The sequence below is a fragment of the Eptatretus burgeri genome, chromosome 15 (assembly GCF_056783735.1).
Source record: "Eptatretus burgeri isolate ZD-2024b chromosome 15, Ebu_testis_v1, whole genome shotgun sequence".
Taxonomy (NCBI): domain Eukaryota; kingdom Metazoa; phylum Chordata; class Myxini; order Myxiniformes; family Myxinidae; genus Eptatretus; species Eptatretus burgeri.
The window spans coordinates 12567947-12593420 of NC_140975.1; the positions used below are offsets into that span (position 1 = coordinate 12567947).

General features: G+C 44.9%; 1 protein-coding gene across 1 annotated transcript; it reads right to left on the reverse strand.

Annotated features, from left to right (window-relative positions):
• Window positions 1-3478: 3478 nt before the first annotated feature.
• Window positions 3479-13047, reverse strand: LOC147011539 (sialic acid-binding Ig-like lectin 15). Its single transcript, XM_085857062.1, has 5 exons — window positions 12899-13047; window positions 10691-11107; window positions 4495-4902; window positions 3905-3942; window positions 3479-3726 (listed from the first exon to the last, which is right to left on the reverse strand). Exons 1-5 carry the CDS (start codon window positions 12945-12947, stop codon window positions 3643-3645), a joined length of 996 nt encoding a protein of 331 aa, XP_085713188.1. The 5' UTR covers window positions 12948-13047; the 3' UTR covers window positions 3479-3642.
• Between the last annotated feature and the right edge of the window lie 12427 nt (window positions 13048-25474).

Sequence of the window (25474 nt, forward strand, 5' to 3'; positions counted from 1 at the left end):
GCGGAGTATACAAGGGGGCGGGATATTTGCGTGAAAATACGATACTCTGAAAGAAATGTCAATTTATTGAGAAACATAATATGTATTCATTAATGTTCAGGTCAGGTCAGGTATGGGAGCATGTGCCAGAACAGCGCGTCGCTGCGTCCACTTTCCGCCGGTACTCCAGGGGCCTCCGTCTGGCCATCCCCCAGGCAGATGCCAGGCCCATCCCCATCTCCTTGAGATGATGGTCAACCTGCTGCAACCATGAGGCACGTGGTCGGCCCACTGGCCTCCTCCACTCATGAGACTCCCTCGCTGAGAGAATCTGGTGAGCAGGATCAGCGTCAGGAAAACGAGCCACATGTCCATACAGCCGCAGCTGACGCTCACGGACTATGCAGGTAACAAATCTCATCCGAGTCTCTCTCAGCAACCGCTCGTTGGACACAAAATCCGACCAGCGATAGCCAAGGATTCTCCGAAGAGACCTGGTACCAAAGGAATTAAGTCTCCGTCTCAGATCCTTGGTCAAAGTCCAAGTCTCGCACCCATAGAGCAAGACTGGAAGTACCAAGGACCTGAAGACTCGGACTTTCGTCCTCCCGCACAGGTACCGGCAGCGCCACACCCCCATGATCCAGTGAATCCATGACTCCCCAGGCCCGACCCAGACGTCTATTGACCTCCGGCTCACAACCTGCGGAGACATGAATATCACTGCCAAGGTAAGTGAATCTATCCACGACCTCAACATCCTCACCACAAACAGACACAGACAGGACAGCAGCATCCAAGATGTCACCGAAAGCCTGGATCTTTGTTTTGACCCAAGAAATCCGTAATCCCAACGGCTCCGACTCCTCATTCAGCACCTCGAGGGCCCCCAAGAGGATGTCTAAAGTCTCCGCAAAGATGACTGCATCATCTGCAAAATCAAGGTCCGAGATCTTGACATTGCCAAACGATGCACCGCAACTTGATCTCTCCGACATCCTCCCAAAATCCAGTCCATACAAGTGCTGAAAAGTGTGGGGGCAAGTACACACCCCTGACGAACTCCAGTAACAACTGGAAATAAGTCAGAGATGGTACCACCACACTTCACAGCACTCTCAGTACCAGAGTAGAGTTCAGACATCAGATCGATCAGTTTTGGTGGCACCCCACGAAGACCAAGAATCCTCCAGAGGACATCCCGATTCACTGAATCGAACGCTTTACAGAGATCAACATAGGCTGCAAGCAGCCCCTGCCGAAACTCTCGTCTGCGTTCGGTGAGGACACGAAGTGCAAGGATACGGTCAATCGTTGACCTCTTTGGTGTAAAGCCTGACTGCTCTGGACGCTGGTGCTCAAGCAGATGGTGGCGAACCCTATCAAGAATTATCCGAGCAAAGACCTTGCCCGGCACTGAGAGCAGCGTCACCCCTCGGTAGTTGTTGCAGTCTTGGCGATCACCCTTCCCTTTCCAGAGAGGGACAACAAGGCCCCTCTTCCAGTCAGTTGGGATGATGCCTGTGTTCCAGGCAGAGCACAAAACTGCATGCAACGACGCGAGTGCAGCATTTCCACCAGCCTTGAGAAGTTCGGCATGGATGCCACAGATCCCTGGAGCTTTGCCCCGTTTCAACTGGTTCACCGCAGCCCGTGTTTCCACAAGCGATGGTGGACCACTGTTGATTCGAGGGTCAGCAACAGGGATTGTAACACCCTTGACGTCCAACTCGACAGCTGGGGGATCAGCCTGGTACAACCGCTCAAAGTAACCGGCCCAGCGGGCCTTCACTTCAGACTCCTCTGTCAAGAGCCTACCACTCTCTGCTCGAACTGCAGTGCTCCGAGGGATGGGCTTGGATGAACGTAATGCGCGAATTCCCCTGTAAGCGGGACGAGAATCACCTGTCCACAGGTGATGCTCTACCCTCACAGATTCCTCGCACATAGGCCTCCTTGTCCACCCTCAGTGCACGTACAGTTTTACGCCTCAGCTCCCTGAACAGCTCAGCTCTGCCATTCAGCCTGGCCCTGCGACTCTGGTCAATGGTATCCAGTGTCCCTTGAGAGACAAAATTCTTCTTTTGCCCTGCGGTGAACTCCAAGGCATCCACCGGCAACATCAAGGACGGTGGTCTTGAAGGTGCTCCACAACTCTTCAGGAACCCCCAAAGCACCCAGACCCCCCAAGTGTCCACTCAGCCTGTTCGCAAACTCCTCAGCTACTCTCTCATCCCTGAGCTTGGCAACATCCAGCCTAGGCTGGGATAGTACCATTCTCCAGGATTTAAGGTGCAGCTTTAGAGTTGCTACAACAAGCCTGTGGTCAGTATTGAGGAACTGAGCACTCCGGTAGACCCTGCAGTTCTGGATCATCCTCCAACGACCGTCAATGAGGACATGGTCAATCTCCTTTGCCACACCGCCAGCGTTGGAATACCAAGTCCAGCGATGAGCTTGCGGGCGCTGAAACCATGAACCAGCCACCCTAAGTCCATGACTTCTTGCAAAGTCAAGGAACTTAGTGCTATTCTGGTTCATAGTTCCTGACCCATGGGGACCAACACACACCTCATAACCATCCCTATCAGTTCCAGTCGATGCATTGAAATCCCCCAAGACTAGAAGTGTATCTCGTCTGGGGCACTGATCAACCACAGACTCGAGTGTGGCGTAGAATGTGTCCTTCACGGTAAGATCACTCGCCTCAGTCGGAGCATAAATAGAGACCAGGGAAATGACACCTAAGGAGTGACGAATCCTTAATCTCATAATACGCTCGTTGACCGGTGTTACCTCAATTATCATTGGGGTCAGCTTATTGGACACAGCTACAGCAACTCCTTGGGTATGGTAACCATCAGAGCGACCAGACCAATAGTAGGTGTAACCACCCACCATTATCTCGCCGCAATCCGGTCTCCGAACCTCAGAGAGAGCTGCAATCCCGATGTCCAAACGCTTGAGCTCAGATGATAACAGAGACAGGTGATCATCCTCTCTTAGGGATAGGACATTCCAGGCACCCACCCGAAGGGACCGCCTCAGGTTAACTCCAAGGAGACCGCCGTCTGGTGGACGACACTCAGCACCACTCCGACACACTCTCCCGCAATCTGACCCAGGGATGTTACCCCGTGGTTTCCCTCCTATCAAAGATTGGGGGTCCCGAAGGCTTTGCCCCAATCCCATCATCCGGTGAGCTGCCCTGCGAAGGGAAGCTGCACAGGAGGTACTCCCACGGAGTGGGTTTTCAGATTTTTTTGCGTTTTTGCGTTTTGCGGAATGAAGCGTTTTACGGTGGCTGGAGTGCAAATCCTGCCGCCAACCTCCTAATAAGAAGTAACCCAACTGCAGGAGGACGTCCGCAGACACAGTTGGGCACTAGATATGGATGGCCGTTGGCTCACAAGGAGCTCCTCCGCCCTTTGACAGGTTTTGTTTTTAATCCTGCTGGGTGTCCATATCCAAACACCCTCCTCACCAGAAAACCTGGTGGGGGAGACGGTTTAGTCGCCGACAACCCGACCATGGAACAGGTTAGTACAGGTTTACATGGTACCTGTAGCAGGTCACAGATCGAACCTGACCTGACAGTTATGTCAGTTATTAATGTTATGACGTGTTAATTGAAAGGGAACAGGTGTTTCTGTCCGAGCAACATCACAAGGTCTCGTACAACTGAGACTGGGACTCATCACGACGCCTCTTCTTCAGACCCATGTACGAGGACTCCTGTCTCTGTCCCTGTTGGAGAAAACATAAACAATCACTGATGATAATTATACATGATTGTGTGTACTCCAACTTTAAACTTGTATTTTTATAAATTACCAAAGTGTCCTCGTGATTATGTTCTGCTAATGAATCATCATTAAATCAGGGAATGAATGGGTAATTTAATTAAGTAATTCCACAGACTCACTGATTCATGAAGTTCCACATCCGGTTGGGTTGAGTTTCCTGTTTGATTAAAAAAAACACACATTTAGTGTAATTTTTGTTTGGATTGTATAATTATATAAATCATTTTTATGGTACACCTGTAGATATGATGGTGAAGACAATCTCAGGACAATATGAGATTATTCGGGTACTCCTTCTCCAGACAACTCCGGGTACTCCTCCTGGTGTTTAATAAGATTTAAACTTTATGTTTAAGTTCATATTATACTGTTCGACTTGCTGGAGATTTGAAAGTTCACTTGAAGTTCATTCATTTGATGTAACTTTGGTCCTCGATCTGTGCCCAACTGTTTTGATCACTTTGTTTAATGTGGAGGATACGTAACGCGAAATTAATATTTTATACAACAGGCATGTCTCTGATTGTCCTTCACGTATCAACAACCGTGCACAAGAACAGATGTTCAAGTTAAGTGAAATCCCCAGTCGGGGATGCTTGCTGATGACGTCACAAGAGAGATGTCGAAACCCCCGAGGTCGGGATGGAATATGATGTGGGATGTGTGCAAAGATATCAAAAAATAGACAAAATAAAATTTAATTTTTCACCTTCTGCAGGATTCCGGTGTTTGTTGTAAATACAATAGATCAACACAAAGAGAAGAAGAAGAACCACGATGATGGCAGATGTACATCCAATGATGATCCCCGTGATTCGTCGTGTTCCTTCAAACTCTCCGTAGAAAACAAATCCCTTCCCCGTCCCGTGCTGGTTCTGTACCAGACAGCTGTAGTTCCCTTCTGGATCTTCTCTTGTGATGTTGTAACTACTGATGATCTTCTGTGAATCATTTTGGTTATTTGGACTCACAACGGTCTCACTTCCATTTATGAGGAGTCCCTGTGGGTTCCACCAGGTGATGTTTGGTCCCGGCTTGGCCTCGGCCTCACAGAAGAGCCTCCAGGAGGTGCTGGAGTTCACGAACTCCCTCCAGACATCCAGGATCTTTGGCCGCACTGTGGGACCACATGATCATTTTTACTACAATACCATGCATTGTGGGAAACAATACACTCGTGTAACCATGACGATGATATATAATACGGTGTTGCGGATTCAAACTTGTATCCTGTCGTAATCATTCCTTGTGTGTATTGTCAGATCCCGCTATTTGTGGGTCATAAAGTGTGAGATGCTTCTCTTTTCGAGTTTCACCTTTTCGTTTATATATATTTTTTTTTTTTTTACATTTCAGGACTGGTCTCCGATATCCAGCTGGGAAAATGGAAATGAGCTAACATCACAGCATTACATAAAAAAAGGTTGCAAAAACGGATTGTTTTAACTACAACCCAATTACCTTATTTCCAATTATCACAAGGTCATGGAATCCATCATCAACGTTGACATAAAATCCTTCCTTTTCTCCAACAGCCCTATCGCAGATCATCAATTTGGATTCAGACCCTGTCACTCTACCTTGGACATGCTGCTTATACTCTCCCAACAATGGATGGAGAACCTTAATATCAGAAATGAGTTCAGGGTCATCTCTCGGGACATATCTCGAGCTTTTAACAGTCTGGCATCCTGCCCTTCTCTCCAAATTGTCTGCCCATGGAATCCAAGGCCAACTCAACTATTGGATTACTGACTTCCACCACTCTTGTACTGGAGTCAACCTGTGGCTCTCAACGGAACCCTTTCATCTCTTCTCCCTGTCAAAGCTGGAGTACCACAAGGCATTGTTCTCGGCCCCATATTATTCCTAATCTTCATCAATGATCTTATGGACTTTCTGGAAAAATCCTCTTTATTCCTTTGCTGAAGACTCTACTCTCTGCCTTGACATCTGTCATCCTTCTGAAAGACAGGTAGCAGGCTCTCCCCTCTATTCAGATCTTGACGAAAATCACAAGCTGGTAAAACACTTGGAATATGGCTTTCAATCCTGACAAATCCCACTCTCTCTCTCTCTCTCTCTCTTTCTCTTCAAAAGGACCATTCCACCACCCCTCCCACATACTTACTCAACAACCCTCTCGAAGAGGTTCAGTCTCTCAAACTCTTGGGTCTCATTCTCTGTCATGATCTCTCTTGGGCAAGCTACATATCAAAGTTGGCGTCCAAAGCCAGACGCTGACTGAACATCCTCCGTCATGCAAAGTCCTTCCTTAGCACACCTGAGCTTTTATCTACAGACAATGCTTTTGCCTGCAGCTTGATGGAGTACTGCTCTCCCCTTTGAGCTGGCTCCCCTGCCTCACTTCTTGCTCAGGTTGAAGTCATGGAAACCAAGACCTCCAAGATCATTGGAATCCCAAGTGATGAAGGTGAGTCGAGAGGCCAATCATTTCACCATCGCCGACTGGCTTGTGGTCTGTCTGCCTCTTCTTCTGCTTAATTTCTGGTCTTGCACCCTCTGCCCTCTCCGTGATTTGTCCTCTGCAGGATACACGTTGTCCACCAGCAGCCATGTCCTGATGAAACGGTCTAAATACAGAACCACTGCTCACGTCCACTTATTTGTTCATCTTTTTTCCCACCTGTAGAACCGCCTTCCACACTCTCTTCGATCTCATTCTTCCCTCTGGGGCTTCAAGACCGCTGTTCACCACCATCTCAGGTCATCCCCCACCCAAAGCCGTGATGTTTTCCACACCCGTTAAACCAGTGGTTCTTAACCTTTTTACCACCACGTCCCCTCTAGTAGTTGGTCCTTGCCTCCTCGCCACCCCCCCCCTCACATCTTCAACCAAATTATTTAAAATCCCTCCTGAATTAAAAGGAAAACCTGAAAAATGCGTGTTTTTAGTCTTTTTATTGAAAAATAATTCTGTTTCAGCAACACTCATATACACATCATATTTAATGAGATGACATCTAATGAGATACTTGACATTGCTTCTTCGCTACCAGATGTTGAATACGTGGTCGAATGCCAGAGAGAGCGCAATGCAAGTCCCCTTCAACGTTCAGCTTGTTTCTGTACTTGGTCTCGACAGCAACGAGCGTGGAAAATGCAGTTTCACAAAGATACGTTGATCCAAACATTGTCATTATCCGAAGAGCTTGATGTGAGATCAAAGGGTAAACAGGAAGGTACGTGACCCAGGACGTCTCTAGATCCAGTTTTTTTGAAGTCTTCTTCAGCCGAGGAGTTGAACTTTAACTCGAGAAACTCCTCTTGCACTTCGTCTGAAATATCAGCTCCTTCACATTGAAAAGTGTTCCGAATGAATTTCCAGGCTTCGCGCTTCTTATCCATATCTGGAAAGTATCTGATGAATTCTGCTTTCAATTCAGACAGATGAGTAATTATTTGTTTCTTCAACTCAGAATCAAGGTAACTGTGAATGAGAGCAGAATCCAAGTTAGCAAAACTGGCTGTATTTACATCCAGAATTCGACATTTCCAGAGGTCGAGTTTGGCCATGAAAGCTCGAATGACGTCATGGTGCATGATTATGTTGATGTTTTTCCCTTGGAGTTTGAGGTTGATGGCTTTCACTGCTTCAAAGATGTTCACCAGGTAATCTGGAGAGAGCAAAAATCCTTCAGACTGGAACTTGTCATGGACATCTGCTTTCTGCTGCGAATCTAGAAATGTTGCCACTTTTTGTCATAGTTCATAAAGCCGTCCAAGCATGTTTCCCTTCGAAAGCCATCGTACGTTTGTGTGGAAAAGCAAGGCTTGATGTTCAGAATCGATATCCACACACAGCTGTTTGAAGAGATGACTGCTTAAGGCTCCAGCTTTGATGAAGTTGACCACCTTGATAGCCAGATTCATGACATCCCTCATTTCAGCAGGTAGAGTTCTGGATACTGAGGCTTCACGATGAAGGATGCAGTGCGTACCTACAGCAGATGGACTTTTTCTTTCACTCTTGTTATGAAACCAGATTGCAAACCAAGCATGGCCGGAGCTCCATTAGTACACACCCCGACCGACGAGTCCCACGAAAGTTGAATTTCCTGGAAGAAGTTTGATACCACTTGAAAAATATCTGTTGCTGTTGTATAACTTTCCATGGGATGATAGAAGAGCATTTCCTCTTTCGCACTGTTGCTTGACACGAAACGAGCATACATCAGTAGCTGAGAACACTGAGCAACATCAGTCGTTTCATACAACTGGATGGCAAATACAGGAGAAACTCTTACTTGGTCGAGAACTTGATCTTTAATGTCTTGAGACATTTCATCGATCTTTAATGTCTAACCCTCACCCTTGACGGTATCGTTTGAGAGAGAGATTTGGGAAAGCTTGTTTGCACTATCCTTCCCCAGAACAAGCTCTGCTGCACGCAGTACATTTGGTTTGATGAGAGTCTCCGATGTTATTAGTGTAGTAGATAGTAGAAAAATCATGCAAATTATGATACATGCATCAAATTTGGCATTTCTGTTCTGCAGGGCTTTCTGATCAAATCTGCCCGATTGGCCATTTGAAAATCCAAATTTTGAAAAAAATTTGAAGTCACAGCTGGCTGAAATTCTTGAAGCGCAAGTGAACATCCCAGACAGAGAACCAAGGGGAGATGCAGTCATCATTGATGGCTCAGCACTTATCAATGCCCTACCTCCACGCACTTCAAAGATATTTAATGACGATGCTAAAGAAGACATCATCCCAAAGGTGGAATCCTATGGTGCCAGGTACGAGAGGGTGGACGTAGTGTTTGATGTGTACAAGAAGTCAAGTCTGAAGTCCGAGGCAAGGTCGAAAAGGGGGCAAGGAATCAGAAGAAGAGTGACAGGAACCAGTAAGACCCCAAGTAACTGGAGAAGCTTTCTTCGAGATGACAGCAACAAGACTGAGCTGCTTCACTTCCTTGCGGAAAAGATGTGTGATGCACAGTCGACAAGCACAGTCATTGTCACAAAAGATGCCATTAGCAACACAAGGAAGTCACTGGATGCTGTGTCTCCACGTTGTCATGAAGAAGCTGACACTCAAATATTTGTACACGCCAGGGATGCAACGACGGATGGTAACAAGTCCATTATCATTAAGGCTGATAACATGCACGTAATAGTCATAGCAATATCTGTACTGCCATCCTTACAGGAACTAGGTCTTGAGAACATGTGGATTGCCTTTGTCCAAGGAGCTAAAGTGCGATGGATTCCAGTCCATGAGGTAGTTTCTCCAATAGGGCCTGAGAAAGCTCGAGGGATCCCATACTTCCATGCGTTCACTGGATGTGACGTCGTGTCTGCCTTCCACGGTAAAGGGAAGAAAACTGCATGGCAGACTTGGAAAGTCTTTGATGTTTCTGAAACATTCACCAATCTCAGCCAGCATCCAACATTGATTTGTGATCTTGACTTTTTTGAAGTTTTTTTTTTTTTTAAATTAGGATTTTCAAATGGCCAATCATGCAGATTTGATTAGAATCCCCTGGAGAACAAATGTGCCAAATTTGATGCTTGTATCATCATTTGCACGATTCCTCTCAAAAATTGCTGTTATCTGCCCCACTATATGGCTCTTTTTGCTCTTTGCAATCAACATGGTGATGTCATAGGAATCCTCAACAACCTTTGAAGTCTGTTGCTGAAATGCTCCCAACTGCTGTCCATCTTAGCTTGCTTCAAGGACTTCCTTTTGTTTCAAAGAATGCTTTGGGTTTGGCAGCTAGAGCAGGATGCATTGTCTTCAAGTGGCGTTCCAAGGGTGTGGGCCGCATGCCATCATTGCTCAGAGTCCTGTAGCATATTACACACTGGGGTACCTCTGTGTCACCCTTTTGGAGGGACACAAATCCAAATCGAATATATTCGTCAAGATACTTCCACTTTTTTGCACTCGTTGCGAATGATTTAGTTTGAAATGGGTACTGCAAATCTGTGAAAAAAAGAAATTTAATATTAATATTAATTTTAATATTCAATTTAAATAAATGTTAAATTTTAAAATTAATTTTTAATACAGAAAATGTTCGGCCTCGTCGCGAATAGAAAACGAAAATTATTAAAGGCGATACTTTTGTTTTCTTTTTATGTTCATCACGATGTTATACAAACACTTGTTTAGTGAATTCCAAAAAATAATTAGAGAAATTCCTACTTTTATCTCCGGGCTTGCGTCCCCTCTGGAAATTACTCACCCCCCCCCCCCCCAGGTTAAGAACCAATGTGTTAAACTATCCTCACCCTTCCCAAAAAATTGCTTATGTTTCCATCTTGTTCACCCCTTGCCTTCTCCTCTACTCCTCATCGTTTCCTCCCTCTCTTGTTTGTTCATCACCGTCTTCCCTTCTCCCTCCACCATCCGACTGGTATTTCCCCTTTCTCTTGCTGTTCCCTTTGTTATGTTGTGTTCTGATCTGTTCTGTGTCCTCGTTCTTCCATGAGCCTTGACCATGGAAAAAAAAAATCAAACTACAGTCCCCAGAGAGAATGATCTATTTGTCATGGTAAAAAAGGGGTGGAGCTAATTATCACGTTAATTGTAGTTAGCAATTTCTTTGTTTCTGTTGAAGTGATGATGGTCACAAGAAGAGAATGGAAGAGAATGAATCACTAATTTAAACACTAAATGAACGATGGAAGTGGGTGGGAAGAGAAATGAAAACAAATGGGATTTTATCTCTGATCTATTGTCTCTGTGGTTTGATTTTATCTCTGTGTTTTCTCTGTGTATTTGTTTTTTTTGTCTTCCCAGGGTTTCGGGAATCGGTGCAGGATCGGGATGTTTGGAGAAACCTGATCAGGAATGACAGCAGAAGTCGAACATGACGTCACGGAACATGATTACTCGATGATAGTTTATGATTTTGTATCAAAAGTTCTCACCGTCAACTCGGAGTCTTGTTCGCTTTTCTTTACTCGGATAAAATCGAACACGATACCGAGTCCTCCTCTGTTTCTTCTGTGTGAACTTAAACCGACACCTGTACGTTCCCTCGTCCTCCATCTTCAGATCTCTGATCCTCACCGTCCCGTCTCCCTCACTTGGGTTTCCCACGGTTTGAATCCTCCCTTTGAATCCCCCTTGTGTATTATTCGTGGAGCTCCTGAAGATATTGTTGTCTCGGTTATTGTAATATTTAAACCAATACAATCTCAGATTTGTTACATTGTTTCCTTCACTGTGATTAAACCGACAGGGAAGAATCACATCCTCTCCCCTCACTCCGATCACATCCCGTTGTACACAAAGTTTCTTTGTCCCTTCCATTGTACAGATGTCCGTGTCCTGGCTCTGTGATCCTGGAGGGAAAATAGGATCAGAACAAGATTTAAAAACTGATCAAAAAACGTTTATTTTACAAATCAAATCGAAATAATAATTTATTAAAAGGTGATATTTATTAATTAATTATAAACGAGATTTTTATTTTAAAAAAATTAGTAAATTATAAATATCTGCATTCCTCATTCGTGATATCTCGTGACGTCATATTGTGTGAATGGTTCCCCACCAGGAGGAGCCTTTTGTTTCCTCATTAATCTACACATTTCGAGTTAAACTAACTAGTTCATGTTTCAGAATAAAGAGGAATTTTAAAAGTTAAAATAAACGAAATCTGTACATGATCATCCCCTGGCTCACTCTGATCACACTCCGTGGAACTCACTCACTCACTGCGTGGAATTCACTCCGTGGAACTCACTCACTCACTCGGTGGAACTCACTCACTCACTCCGTGGAACTCACTCTGTGGAACTCACTCTGTGAAACTCACTCACTCACTCCGTGGAACTCACTCTGTGGAACTCACTCACTCACTCCGTGGAACTCACTCACTCACTCTGTGGAACTCACTCTTTGGAACTCACTCCGACTCCGTGGAACTCACTCCATGGAACTCACTCCCTGACTCCGTGGAACTCACTCCATGGAACTCACTCCCTCACTCCGTGGAACTCACTCCATGGAACTCCTCCATGGAACTCACTCCGTGGAAATCACTCCCTCACTCCGTGGAACTCACTCCCTGGAACTCACTCCGTGGAACTCACTCCCTCACTCTGTGGAACTCACTCCGTGGAACTCCTCCATGGAACTCACTCCCTCACTCCGTGGAACTCACTCTGTTGAACTCACTCTGTGGAACTCACTCCGTGGAACTCACTCCGACTCCGTGGAACTCACTCCATGGAACTCACTCCCTCACTCCGTGGAACTCCTCCGTGGAACTGACTCCCTCACTCCGTGGAACTCACTCCATGGAACTGACTCCCTCACTCCGTGGAACTCACTCCCTCACTCCGTGGAACTCCTCCGTGGAACTGACTCCCTCACTCCGTGGAACTCACTCCCTCACTCCGTGGAACTCACTCCGTGCTTCTCCCCTTATCTGGGATTTCCTTGTCACCCTTTATGGCTCCATCACCTGTTCCGGTAATTTAACCGCTTATTGTGGTATGAGCAGTTCGAATCGAATGGAGTCTCACGAGGGGGCACCGCACCTGCAAGCAAGCTATCCTTCAAAAGAGATAGGAAGCCGGCTGTCTCCTCCACACTCACATTGTGGGAATGAACGATCAGGAAGGAATAAAATAAATCATGATGTCCTTCGGTGCTGGTTTTCCAAATAAACCTCCTTCGACATGGAATGTGATGAGTCGAGGAACGTGGTTGTTAATATTAATTCCGTTGTTGGACAAGAGATGAGCACAAAAAGATAAATTAATTAATAAATAAAGATCACAGTGAGTGGATATGACACAGTCATGATGGACCAAATGGACTCCACCACTTGTCTCGGAATTTATCAAATCGAATAATAAATGATAAAGAAACTGAAACACATTTATCTAATTTTATTAATTCGAATTACCTTTCACATCGACGTCACAAAATCCAAACAAACAATAAAAATCATAAATTTATTTTAAAATAACAATGTATGAACATGACGTCACGCATTGAACTCAAATCACTGAATCTAGATTTAATTATTAACAAAATGAATCACGAAGATAAGTTCTTGAAGATTCGATTTGAAATCCTGTATTGGGACATTGAGAGAAGGGAAGAGAGAACAGTAAACTTACCGGAGAGAAGAATCCCAGTGAGGATGATGAAGGAGTAAAGGAGGAACATCGTGTTTTCCCGGTGGATGAGACTAAAGTGGAACTCGGGATCTGGGACCCAAAACCAGCAGAGTCTCTGAACTCCGGGGATTGAACACAAACCGGTACAAGGAGAAGTGGAGAAAAGTTCTCGTTTATACAGATCATTTATGTTCCTCTTTTAAACACTTCCTCACAAAACGTGACGTCACAAATTCAAATCCAAACCTCTTTCATTTCGCATCTGGTGTCACAGGTATGGAGAATAGCACAGGTACCGCTCCTGTTTTACCTCCTCCATCATTCCCAAGATCTCACATAATTTATCAATCCTCAATGCATGTTTGATGGAATGTTTCAGTGAAAGTGTAAAATGTCACGTGATGAGGTCACTCGTGTAGTTCCCTTTATTTGTTTACAAATTTCAACAAAAACCACAAGTTTCATATTTCACAACTTCATGTTAAATGTACATCTTGGTACAAAATGTGTGTGTGTGTGTGTGTGTGTGTGTGTGTGTGTGTGTGTGTGTGTGTGTGTGTGTGTGTGTGTGTGTGTGTGTGTGTGTGTGTGTGTGTGTGTGTGCGAGCATTTTTATTTCCTGTACTTTAAGTATTTCATGCACAGATAAGATGATAATTATTTCACTCAAATAGTCAATCAAAAGTTACGGGACATTCTCCAATTACACACAATGCCTAGAAATCTGCGTCCATGGAATACTTTAAATACAATCGACCCCCTTCCCCCCCTCCCCAAACAGCCCCATTCAATCACAGCTGGAACTTTAGGCCAAGTCCAGACCTTGTAGTGGGAGGGTGAAGTATCTTTTACAAAAGGAGTCGATTTGAGTTCTTCTGTTGAAAATGTAGAGGGGGGGGGGGTTCCAGAGGGTCTTTTCAGAGAGACATCGTGAGAGTGTGAGATTTGTCTGGATTGAAAGACATGTTCCACGTGTTGGACCAGTTTGTGATTTTATCCAGATCTGCAGTGAGCGAAGAAGCTGCTGCTTGCCGATCTGAGGGATGACAGATGGTACGGCAGAGGGTGGAGTCATCAGCAAAGAAAAAGAGGATTTTCCAGAGAGTCGGAGAGATCATTGATGAAAACCAGAAAAAGAACAGGGCCCAGAACGCTACCTTGAGGAACTCCAGCCTGGACAGGAAGAGGGGATGAGAGAACTCCATTTAGGGCCACACGTTGGCTGTGACAGTAGAGGAAGTCAGGAACCCATTTGTGGAGTTGGCCGTGGATGCCACAGGTGGAGAGTTTGGAGAGCAAGGCGGAATGCCAGACTCTATCGAAAGCACGATATATGTCGAGAGAGAAGCCCAAATCTCATGTAGGACACTGAGGCCTCCATACATTGTTGGATGAGTAGAAGCACCATCTCAAACGTGGAGTGACCTGGTCTGAATCCGAGTTGATGATCTCAGATGAAGTCGTTGGAGAAAAGGAAGGATTTCATCTCAACTGTGATGATGGATTCCATGACCTTGCTGATGATTGGAAGTGAGCTGATTGGTCTGTCATTGAGGGAATCAGTTTTTGCACCTTTTTATTTAATGTAGTGACATTGGGGGATTTCTAAGCAGATGGAAGATGATCTAGGATAGGGGAAATTATAGGGTGAAAAGAGCAGAGAGGAAGCACAAGAGAAGCAGAGCAGGTTTTTAGGACAAGTGAGCTGATAACTTCCAGGTTAGATGCAGAATCAGTCGAGGGTTTCCACAAACTTCACCTTCTCAGGTGCAACAGACAGAGTCCAGGATTGTGCCGTGACCCATGAGCCGTGAGGAGTGAGCTGGTTGATGTCGACAGTAAATCCTGATGACCAAACAATCAGATGTTGCACCAAGGGGCTGGCATGTAGCAGCAGCAATGGAAGTTGTGGGTGCTGCCTCTTCCACAATTTTTATCACAATCTCAGCGAGCTGTTCAATGGTTCCAGCTTCGCTGGTAGAGGTCAGGATGAGTTGAGCATTGTTGGGTAAATACTGCAAGAACAGCTGTTTAAAAAAATTATTTTCCAAGTTGGCGTCACCCAAAAGCTGCCGTATCCTCCGAAGAAACTGCGACGGTTTCCTGTCTCGCAGGTCTTCTTCGATGAGTATCTGGTGTAAGCGTTTCTGCTCAGATGCAGAGGTATACCGTATGAGCTCAGTCTTGCACTTGTCGTCTGTTTGTCCTTGGTCAGTTTGTAAGAAAATCTCTGACTTCTTGTGAAATCTCTGGTTCCAAGGAGCCAACAATGTAAAGGCCCAGTCACACCTTGACGTTTTAGCCAACGTATGCCGATTTTTGAATTTTTTTTCTAAAACGCTGGCACACGTTGAATACGTTATGGGTAAGTTTTGATAACATTGAGAGCACGCTGAAAAACACTGCCATACGTCGTTGTACGTTGGCTTTAAACGTTGTACTTTTCGGTTGTCCTCAAATTTTTTCATGCTTGAAATTTCACGACGTATGCCGGCGTATGACTCACACGTTCCGCTACGCTGGCCACAAGTTGTATGCACGGTCTGCGATCGTTGACAGACGTCAACACATGCTACTTGTAAGTTAATCATAAGTTGAGACACGCCGAGGTAATGTTTAGCATACCCGAAACTTATTTCTAACCTATGATTAACGTGTTGTTGGCACGTTACGCGATCGTTGCCACACATCGACAGACGTTACTTTTAAGTTACTCATAGGCTGAAAGACGTCGGTATAATGGATCGTCCTTGCGTCAGCGTCCACGGCCACGGCCAGGACACTTATTTACAGCATTCTTCAAACTTTTCTTCGGCATGACGAGGATGTTCACACTTCGATGTCTAGCTTGGCTATGATTCCAATTGTCCATCGGCAGCATCTATTTAAAATAGTCGAGTTTGAGCGTTTTAACACGTTCAGAAGAAACGCTTCAAATTTCCAAACCCCAGCGTCAAAAAACAAAGGCGAGTGACAGCAATTTAAATCGTTCATTGTAAACAATGAAAATAGTTGAGTGGTACCGTTTAAAAGTCGTTGAGTGTAAAAAAAAAAATCCAATTGTTGAGCGCAAGCGTCTACTTTCAATAGTGGAGATGCAGCCATTTAAATCGTTGAGTGGCAGCCTATGAATAGCAAACCCCATGTCACCGGCAAAGATAAACTGCCGCACGATATGGATAAGTTAGGCTATCGTTGGGCATAGTTTGTGAACGCCGGCTTCACGATAATTATTCGTTGGTATATCGTATCTATAAGTTATCGAAGCGCTCTATGCACATTATTAGTTCATTGTGCATTTGTCCAACCCGTTATGAATAGACCTAAATCGTAAAAACAAGCTATAGCTCATTGTTGAAAAAGCCCCATAAAAATTAGCCGCGAAGAACTTCGAACAATGGTGAAAAGATGTCTCCTACCCGTGGACACGCGGACGCAAGGACGATCTATCATAACCCACACCCTCTCCCTCACACTCACCTACTACTGCCAACATGAACAAACTACTACTGATACTGTTACTGTTACTGCTGACATGGACATCGACTCAAAAAGGACTCGAAAACACTGTTGGGTTCCCCTTTTATGAGCAGCATTTTTATATACCAATTCCCAAAACCGCTGGGAACACGTCTTTATATGGCAGTTGTAAGCTAGAAACACGTTCATTTATTTTTTTTTGTCGACCAGAAGACGTCATTGGAATACGTCTACATACGTCGATGTGTGTTGGGACTACGTAAAGAATTGGTTCAAAGCACGTCAAACATAAGTTAGAAATAAGTTTCATGTAAAAAAGACATTACCGCGACGTGTTTTGACTTATGAGTAGCTTATAAGTAGCGTTTGTGGACGTGTGTAAGCGTCCACATATCGTGTGTAAAACTTATCCCCATCGCATGCGGAACGTGTGTCATACGCCGAGTACGTCGTAAAATTTTGAACATGTTTAAAATTTCTTTACGTACTCTACTTACTACGACGTATGATCGCGTACTTTAGCATTCTACTCACGTATACCAAACTTACTCATACCATATTTGACGTGCCCCCAACGTTTTAGACACATTTTTCTTAGGTCGGCATACGCTGGCAAGATCGCCAAGGTGTGACCACGATGTTGACACTTCCATTTCTACGGCAGTTATGATTCGAATCGTTGTGCGTCAGCCTTTTAATAGGCTACGTCACGACATCGTCGGCGATGCGTGCAACGCGCTATGCCTGAGTTAGACTATCGTTGGGCATCGGTTGTGTAGGCCGACAACAGGTTCAGCATTCGTTGGTATAAGTTATCTATAACACAACGATACGTTCTGTGTCCGTTACCAATGCGTTTTACATAAGACCAAGTCGCTATGAATACGTCCGAATCTTTAAAAAAAAACATCAAAAGTTCAACGTAAGCCAGCGTTTTACATTCATTTTAATACGTTGCCATCGCTGGCTAAAACGTCAAGGTGTGACCGGGCCTTAAGCAATTTTCCTATCCTGCATTGTGATATTTCAGGTGAGGAACTGCGCTTCCACCTGCACAAACCATAAGGCTGGTCTTTTGGTCTTTGGACCAAAAGGGAGGGAGTTTCAACCCAACCGCTGTGACTGGGGAAGGTTACGCGGCCTCCTTGAGATGGCATCCGCAGGACCGTGTTCCCCAAGATCAGACATGATGATCAGTAATCCAAGATACAGACTGGACCAAATACACAGAAATTCTTGTTCAACACCTCCATTTCACGATCACGTTGGGATAACCAATGTTGAAATTGTGTGTGTGTGAATTCCCACTCAAGTGTTGTCATACGGTGGATTGATGAATGCCAGTGGACCAGCAGTCTCCATGACGCTCAGCAATGTAGTGAAATGGGAGTAATGGTGGAAGTTCATGCATGATGAAGCCATTGCTTTGCAAGAACCCAATATCGAAAAAACCAACAGAAAACACACCACTAAATGTTGATTTTCAGCAGATGAAAATACAAAGGCCTGTGAAATAGGAAAATTTGTCTGGTCAATACGAGTTGTCCATTGGAAGCAAGGTAGAAACTGCTGATAGGAGGAAAAACTAAAAGAACCAGGAAGCGAAACTGACTGAGAAGCACTGGGATTTCTTAAAGCTCCACGATAACGTGCCTCCTTGCTCTTCTGTAATTCTCCTTTTTTAAATCCATTTCCACCCTCACATGGAAAAGTACTCAAGGTTGATTGGTTGGTAGTTCCTGTTTTTAAACCATGCCCAGCTATCCAAACGTTTCCGAGCAGAGCATCTGCATGTCAGGAACAAGCTTGGTGGATTAATCCTGCCTGCACTGTCTGTTCATGGAGAAAATGATGCATGTAAAAGCACAGAAGGACTACAAGTGCCGTCTCTCCAACCTGGTATCAATCTTTATTTTACATACAAGCATTCGATGATCACTTCCTGTATTCACTTTGTTTAATACTTTCACATCTTTGACAATGTTTAATTTGATTGTTAAGATGAAATCGATCTCGTTTTGTATGTCCATCTGGTTTTTCCATGTCAATCTCCTCGATGTACTTTTCTTATCTCTTCATACATTTTGTCTCCTCTTCAACTTCATGTACTAATGTAGGGGCATACACCCCAATCATTTTGATGTTGTATTTATTGTTTACTTTCAGTGTAATCTGTGCTAGTCTCTCATTGATACCTTTGACTCCGTTCAATTCTTCCCACACCATTATTTCTTCGTTATTCATTTTTTCTTGCATTTTTTGTTTCTGTCCTTTTCGCTCTCTTCCTTGTTTCTTAACCTTACACCGTTGCACACCTTTGCCTTCATCTGCCCACGCCCGCTGTCGCGTCACTAGACCCTTCGCCTCATTTCCATCACCTGGGCGTCCTCCCAGGAGACGCATTGAATACATGCTGTGAGTGATATCACTGGTCCATGCGGAAATGCCGGAGCTGCGGCTGGACAAGTAGCAGGAGAGGAGCGGAGCGCGGAGGGTTCCGGTTTCATTCAGGACGTGGGAGCCAGAATCAAAAAGTGTGAGGTGTGCAGGGGTCTGTCCTGTCCCCATCTATCTCTTTCTGTCCTCATCTCATCTTTGTTGTGAATCACTCATCTCATCATTCTTTGCCAATCACTCATCTCTCCATTCCACATTGGATGTATGATGCCAGCATACACGTGTTGTGATAAATTGTTGTACATATATGTCATTTCATTGTTCTCCCTCCTTGTAAATACTTGCATTTTGATTACTGTCACTAAAAGCCATTTATTGAAGAAACCGAGTCCTGACTTATTCTCTCTGTCCTGATGGTGGCATAAGACTGGTGAGGTGTTTGACCAGCGCTGATTGGTTGTGTAAGATTAGATCTCAGATGTGGTTATGCAACGTTGGTTCTGCTCAGCCGACTGACTAAGGTCTGTAACTGCTGGCGTGGTACCCACTCGCACTCAAACACTTTTGCGTATGGTAACACGACTCAGGGCGTGGGGTCCCGTGGGAAGCTCTGGGGTCAGCGGCGATTGTGGTCTTTGAAAGACACGCCATCCTCTCGGAGTTATCCAGAGGCGACGTCGGTCACAGTGTTTTTAAGTGGAATTTTATTTATTAAATTTAGAAATTCTTTGGAGCTTTTATTTAATTTTGAAATTTACATTATATATCTATTTTTAAAGTGGATAATAAACTTAAACGAGCAGGGTACCTGTCTCCGATGGGTTCGGAGACGTCTCACCTCAAATGAGAAATTGCTTGGATTGTGTGTATTGATTGGTCGAAACGGGAATTCAAGGTAAAGTGATGATAACATGATGCCTCCACAAAACCACGTGAGGATCTCCCAACTCTGTATTAAAGTCGAACACTGAGTTTAAACGATTGTGTTTTTTTTTTTAATCACAAACACTTCGTGTGTTTGAGGAACAGACTTTGTGACGTTATGACTCGTGTCGTGTCTGAGTCGCGAGGAGTTTGGATGTTGTAATGTTTGTTGGGAAGGAAACGTCTGTTTATAAATGATTAAGATTATTTGATTCCCTGTATTTAATATTGATGATGACAAACAATTTCAAGAATAAGGATAAAGTTGGTTTGTGATGTAAAGGAATCTGTTGTGCTCATAAATAAATGAAAGATCACTCATAGAGTGACAACTTGGCAAAACAGCACAAAGTAGAATGGCACTCGGTAGAGCACCTACCTCTGCCAGGTGGAACAGTTCATATTTAATATCCCACTGATGGGCTGGATCCGAACCAAAATCCAATCCGCTTGTTCTTGTCACCTATTCAACTCATCCACCTTGTTTTGTCATAAATAGTCCACAACATTTTGAGATATAGTGATATGTTTAGTTTTTGGCACTATCAATTATAGTAATCAGGCTTGTGTTGACCGTTTGACCTTAAAATTAATTGGTAGTTGAATTCAGTGACCTGCCATGAAAATGCTCTTCAAATTTCAAGTCAATCGGATGAAAATTGAGGGTATTTGAAAATTTGGCCGAAATTGGCCTATGTCGACCGTTTGGCCTATGTTTACCTCAATATTAGTAGGTGGTTGAATTCAGTGACCTAATATGCAAATGCTCTTCAAATTTCAAGTTAATTGGATTAAAATTGAGGATTTTAGAAATTTGGCCTATGTTTACCTTTTGACCTATGTTTACCTCAAAATCAATAGGTGGTTGAATTCAGTGACCTGATGTGCAAACTTTCTTCAAATTTCAAGTCAATCAGATGAAAATTGACAATTTTATAAACAATTAAAAAATTTGGCCTATTTTGGGTTGACCTTATGACCGAAGATAACCTCAAAACTAATAGGTGGTTGAATTCACTGACCTGATATGCAAATCCTGTTCAAATTTCAAGTCAATCGGATGAAATTTGAGGATTTTAGAAAATTTGGCTCAAATTGGCCTCTGTGGACCTTTTCAGTCGACCGGATTTTACAAAACTTCAATGCGGGACCGTCACAGGGTTGGTGCCAATAATCCCTGAAATTTTCAGTATGATCAGTTGAGTGGTTTGGGCTGGAGGTCAGCGGACAGACAGACAAACAAACACACAAACAAACAAACGGAGGCGATCAACATACTTGTCAAAAAAAATTTTTTTGCCAATTAAATAACCGTTAAAGTAATTTCTGAAAGATTCAACTTGAGTGTAAAATATCACATGATATGGTTTCCAACAAAAAACACATGATTTATATTTCGCAACTTCATGTTAAAAAATCATACCAGTTGATCGTCCGAATTTTTTTTTAAAAAGGAAGGAGACCCTTTATATTGGTTATTTGTGATTATTTATGTTTTTTCAAAATGGCCACTGGCTTTTAGGACTTGGCAACTCATGTAATGAACATGCTAATTTTTTACTTCCTTCCACCCCTCACCCCCCAAAAAATACATGAGTCATGTACCAGACATGTCAGTTTTCTACCCCAAAACAAATATTATGTAGGTCATATACCTGACACGTTTTTGTGCACACTCTCAAAGCCAATTTAAAAATACAATGGTTTGTGTGCTTTGTGCTCCGTCACCCTGAGCGAGTGGTTCATGCTCCATCACACTGAGTGAGTGGTTCATGCTCCATCACCCTGAGTGAGTGGTTCATGCTCCATCACCCTGAGTGAGTGGTTCATGCTCCATCACCCTGAGACAGTGGTTCGTGCTCCATCACCCTGAGTGAGTGGTTCGTGCTCCGTCACCCTGAGCCAGTGGCTCATGCTCCGTCACCCTGAGCCAGTGGCTCGTGCTCCATCACCCTGAGCCAGTGGTTCCTGCTCCATCACCCTGAGCCAGTGGCTCGTGCTCCATCACCCTGAGCCAGTGGCTCGTGCTCCATCACCCTGAGCCAGTGGCTCGTGCTCCATCACCCTGAGTGAGTGGTTCATGCTCCATCACACTGAGTGAGTGGTTCATGCTCCATCACCCTGAGTGAGTGGTTCCTGCTCCGTCACCCTGAGCGAGTGGTTCGTGCTCAATCACCCTGAGCCAGTGGTTCGTGCTCCATTGCCCTGAGGTAGTGGTTCGTGCTCCATCACCCTGAGCCAGTGGTTCGTGCTCCATCACCCTGAGCCAGTGGTTGATGCTCCGTCACCCTGAGCCAGTGGTTCGTGCTCCATCACCCTGAGCCAGTGGTTGATGCTTCGTCACCCTGAGCCAGTGGCTCGTGCTCCATCACCCTGAGACAGTGGTTCGTGCTCCATCACCCTGAGGCAGTGGTTCATGCTCCATCACCCTGAGCGAGTGGTTCCTGCTCCGTCACCCTGAGCGAGTGGTTCCTGCTCCGTCACCCTGAGCGAGTGGTTCCTGCTCCGTCACCCTGAGCGAGTGGTTCGTGCTCAATCACCCTGAGCCAGTGGTTCGTGCTCCATCGCCCTGAGGCAGTGGTTCGTGCTCCATCACCCTGAGCCAGTGGTTCGTGCTCCATCACCCTGAGCCAGTGGTTGATGCTCCGTCACCCTGAGCCAGTGGTTCGTGCTCCATCACCCTGAGCCAGTGGTTCGTGCTCCATCACCCTGAGCCAGTGGTTCGTGCTCCATCACCCTGAGCCAGTGGTTCCTGCTCCATCACCCTGAGCCAGTGGTTCATGCTCCATCATTTTGAGCGAGTTGTGAAATAACACCCGATTTCTGAACCATTTGCCATATTAACGTGTTTTCTAAATTACTGAGCCAATTTTTTTTACACCCATCACACGCACCCGTTTAGAAAGAATAATGTTTGTGAACAAATCCCTGAAAATACAACGTTGTTTTCCTGTGAGGACTTCTGGTTACGGGTTTGGAATATTGAGAGGTCTCCTTCGGGGCTCTCTGCTGATGTTCTCAAAGTTAAGTTTCTGGTCGTTATTTGTCCCATTTTAACTGTTTAATTTTCTCACTTACATGTTACTGAATGTTCCTCGTTCGGTTTTGTTTTAAAAATCGTGCTATTTTGTTAGTTTTTGTCGACGTTCCTACCGGGTGTTTGAGGCCTCGGCCTTGGCCGAGGCTTGAGGCCTACCAGTTCCCCTCGATGTTCGATCTTCTTTTTGTTTTTTTCTCCCCATTACCTTCAATTTCTATCCTCCCCACTTTCCTAACGTCCCCCATTCTCCCAACTAATCTCTTTCTTATCTTAAAAAAACAAAAACAACAACAACAATTACGCTAACCTTCTCCTGATTCTGCTTCTTCTTCTTCTTCTTCCTCTTATTCTTCCTCCTCCTCTTCTTCTTCCTCGATTTTTTTTCTACAACATTTCCATGACCTAATCTGTTGAAAATTCTCTCAAACATTAATAATAATAATGCTTCATCTTCCTCTCTCACACGTATGGTACTCTTTACTGTTTCATAATGCACTACTCTTCTGCTATTTAAACAGACTGCTCTCATTTCGACCTCTCCTTCATTCCTTGCCGAAAAAAATCCAACTGTTACAGCGTTTCTTCTCTCCATTCTCTGAATTCGCCTTTATTGCATCCATCAAGAATTGTATTAAATTGCATCTCTGACCGAAAACTTTTTTAAAAACCACAGTTTGCTATGAATGTTCGCTTTCCATCAACCATTCTTTTTTTTCCAACTTCAGTGCCAACTCGCTCCTCTCACCCCTCACTCTCACTCTCAAAGCAACCATCCCACTGTTCTCCCTCCAAGCCTCCCTCTCACCTCTCAAAATTTCCCCCCTCACCTTTCTCCCACCTTTCATCCCCCTCACTCATCCTCCTCAAAGTTGCCCCCCTTCTCATCCACTAAGCTGCCTCCTTCCACTGCCCTCTCACCTCCATCTCTTCACTCCACCTCCTCAAATCCTCAACTGCCTTCTTCCCCCTCTCTTGTCCCCCCTCTCTTGTCCCCCTCTCCTCCAGCACCACAGAGCCTTTTCTCCTCCTCATTCGGCCCCCTCCCCAAGCTATTCTGCAATCTTCCACACTCTTTCAACAACTCTCCTTACCTCTCCCGCTCGTCCCTTGTCCTTCCCTCCCCTCCCCCCCTCCCCCCACTCCCCTGCACCCAAAGCCTCCTCCCCTACCTCTTCATTAAAAGTGTGGACCTCAAATATCCGGGGCCTTCGCTCAAACCTTTCAGATCTTTCCTTACAGGCTGCCACTGACAAACCAGACATAATCTGCCTAACAGAAACTTTCCTCTCCTAAGACGTGTCTGACTCCCAAGTACCTCTCCCTGGTTACTCCCTCCTCCGATATGACAGACCTGAGCCTCATCCTGGTGGAGGTGTTGCTCTCTTCATCAAAGACTCTATTCCTCACTCTCCAAGCACTGCACTCACTCCTCCACACCCCCAGGAATACCTCTGGCTATGGCTTCCCTCCACTCCCACCTCATGTTTATATGTGTACTGTACCGTCCACCTAACAGTGATGACTCCATCTACACCTCACTATCCGAAAACATGGACCATCTTCTATCTTCTCATCCAAACTCTCTCTTCCTCTTATGTGGTGACTTCAATTGTCATCATGCCAGTTGGCTAGGTGTGGGTACCTCTCTCACCTGTCATGGCACCTCAGCAAAAGCTTTCTGCGACTCATTGGGACTGACTCAATTGGTCAACTTCCCGACCCGGATCTCAACCAATGGTACTCCATCTCTTCTGGATCTGAATTTGACAAATTTCCCTGACAATATCTGCTGCTCTTCCATCGCTCCAATCGGTTCTTCTGACCACGTCCTTGTCAAAGTGGACATCTCTCTGGCTGTTATCAGAGAACGACCTCACCGCCGTCGAGTCTGGAATTTCACTCAAGCCGACTGGCAGGGTCTCCAAGCAGCCATCAAACTTATAGACTGGTCTCCTATCACTACTTTCTCAAACATCAACTCATCCTGCGAATTCTTTCAAAGAAACTTGCTCTCCCTCATGCACAGATTTATCCCCTCTCGTCTTCAGTTGTATAAAACCTTCCTCCCGCCCTTGGTTTATTGAAGCTTGTGGCAAGGCAGTTGTCCTGAAACAACTTGCCTTTGCCTCATGGAAAGCAAACCCAACTGAGGGCAATCTCAGTTCTTCCACAAAGCTCGGAACAAGTGTGTATCGACCATTAGGAGAGCCAGAAAACAACATCTTTCTCATCTCAAGTCTGAACTCTCAAACCTCTCTCCCTCCTCAAAATCCTGGTGGCATTTAATCAAATCTGTTTCTGGTGTATGTTCCCCCTCCATCCTCTCCCTTACCTCAAATGGCCGCACTGCTGATACCACACGTGAAAAAGCTGAATGCTTAAACTCGGTGTTTGCAGCTAAATCTTGTGTCCTAAACCCATCACTTTCTCTACCCACATTACCCAGTCGCACCCAACTGTCCCTGGACTCTGTGTCCTTTTCTCCAAACAAGGTGGAGAGCTTGCTTTCAAACCTCGAGTCAGATTCTGCAACCAGTCCAGACGGCATCAGCCCACGTTTCCTCATGGCCTGCTCTTCTGCTCTTGCTCACCCTCTCTCTGTTCTATTCACCCTCTCATTTGCTCAAGATCATCTGCCATCTGCTTGGAAATCTGCAAACATCACTGCCCTGCATAAAAAGGTGCAAAAACAGATCCCTGCAACAACAGACCAATCAGCCTTCTCCCAATCATCA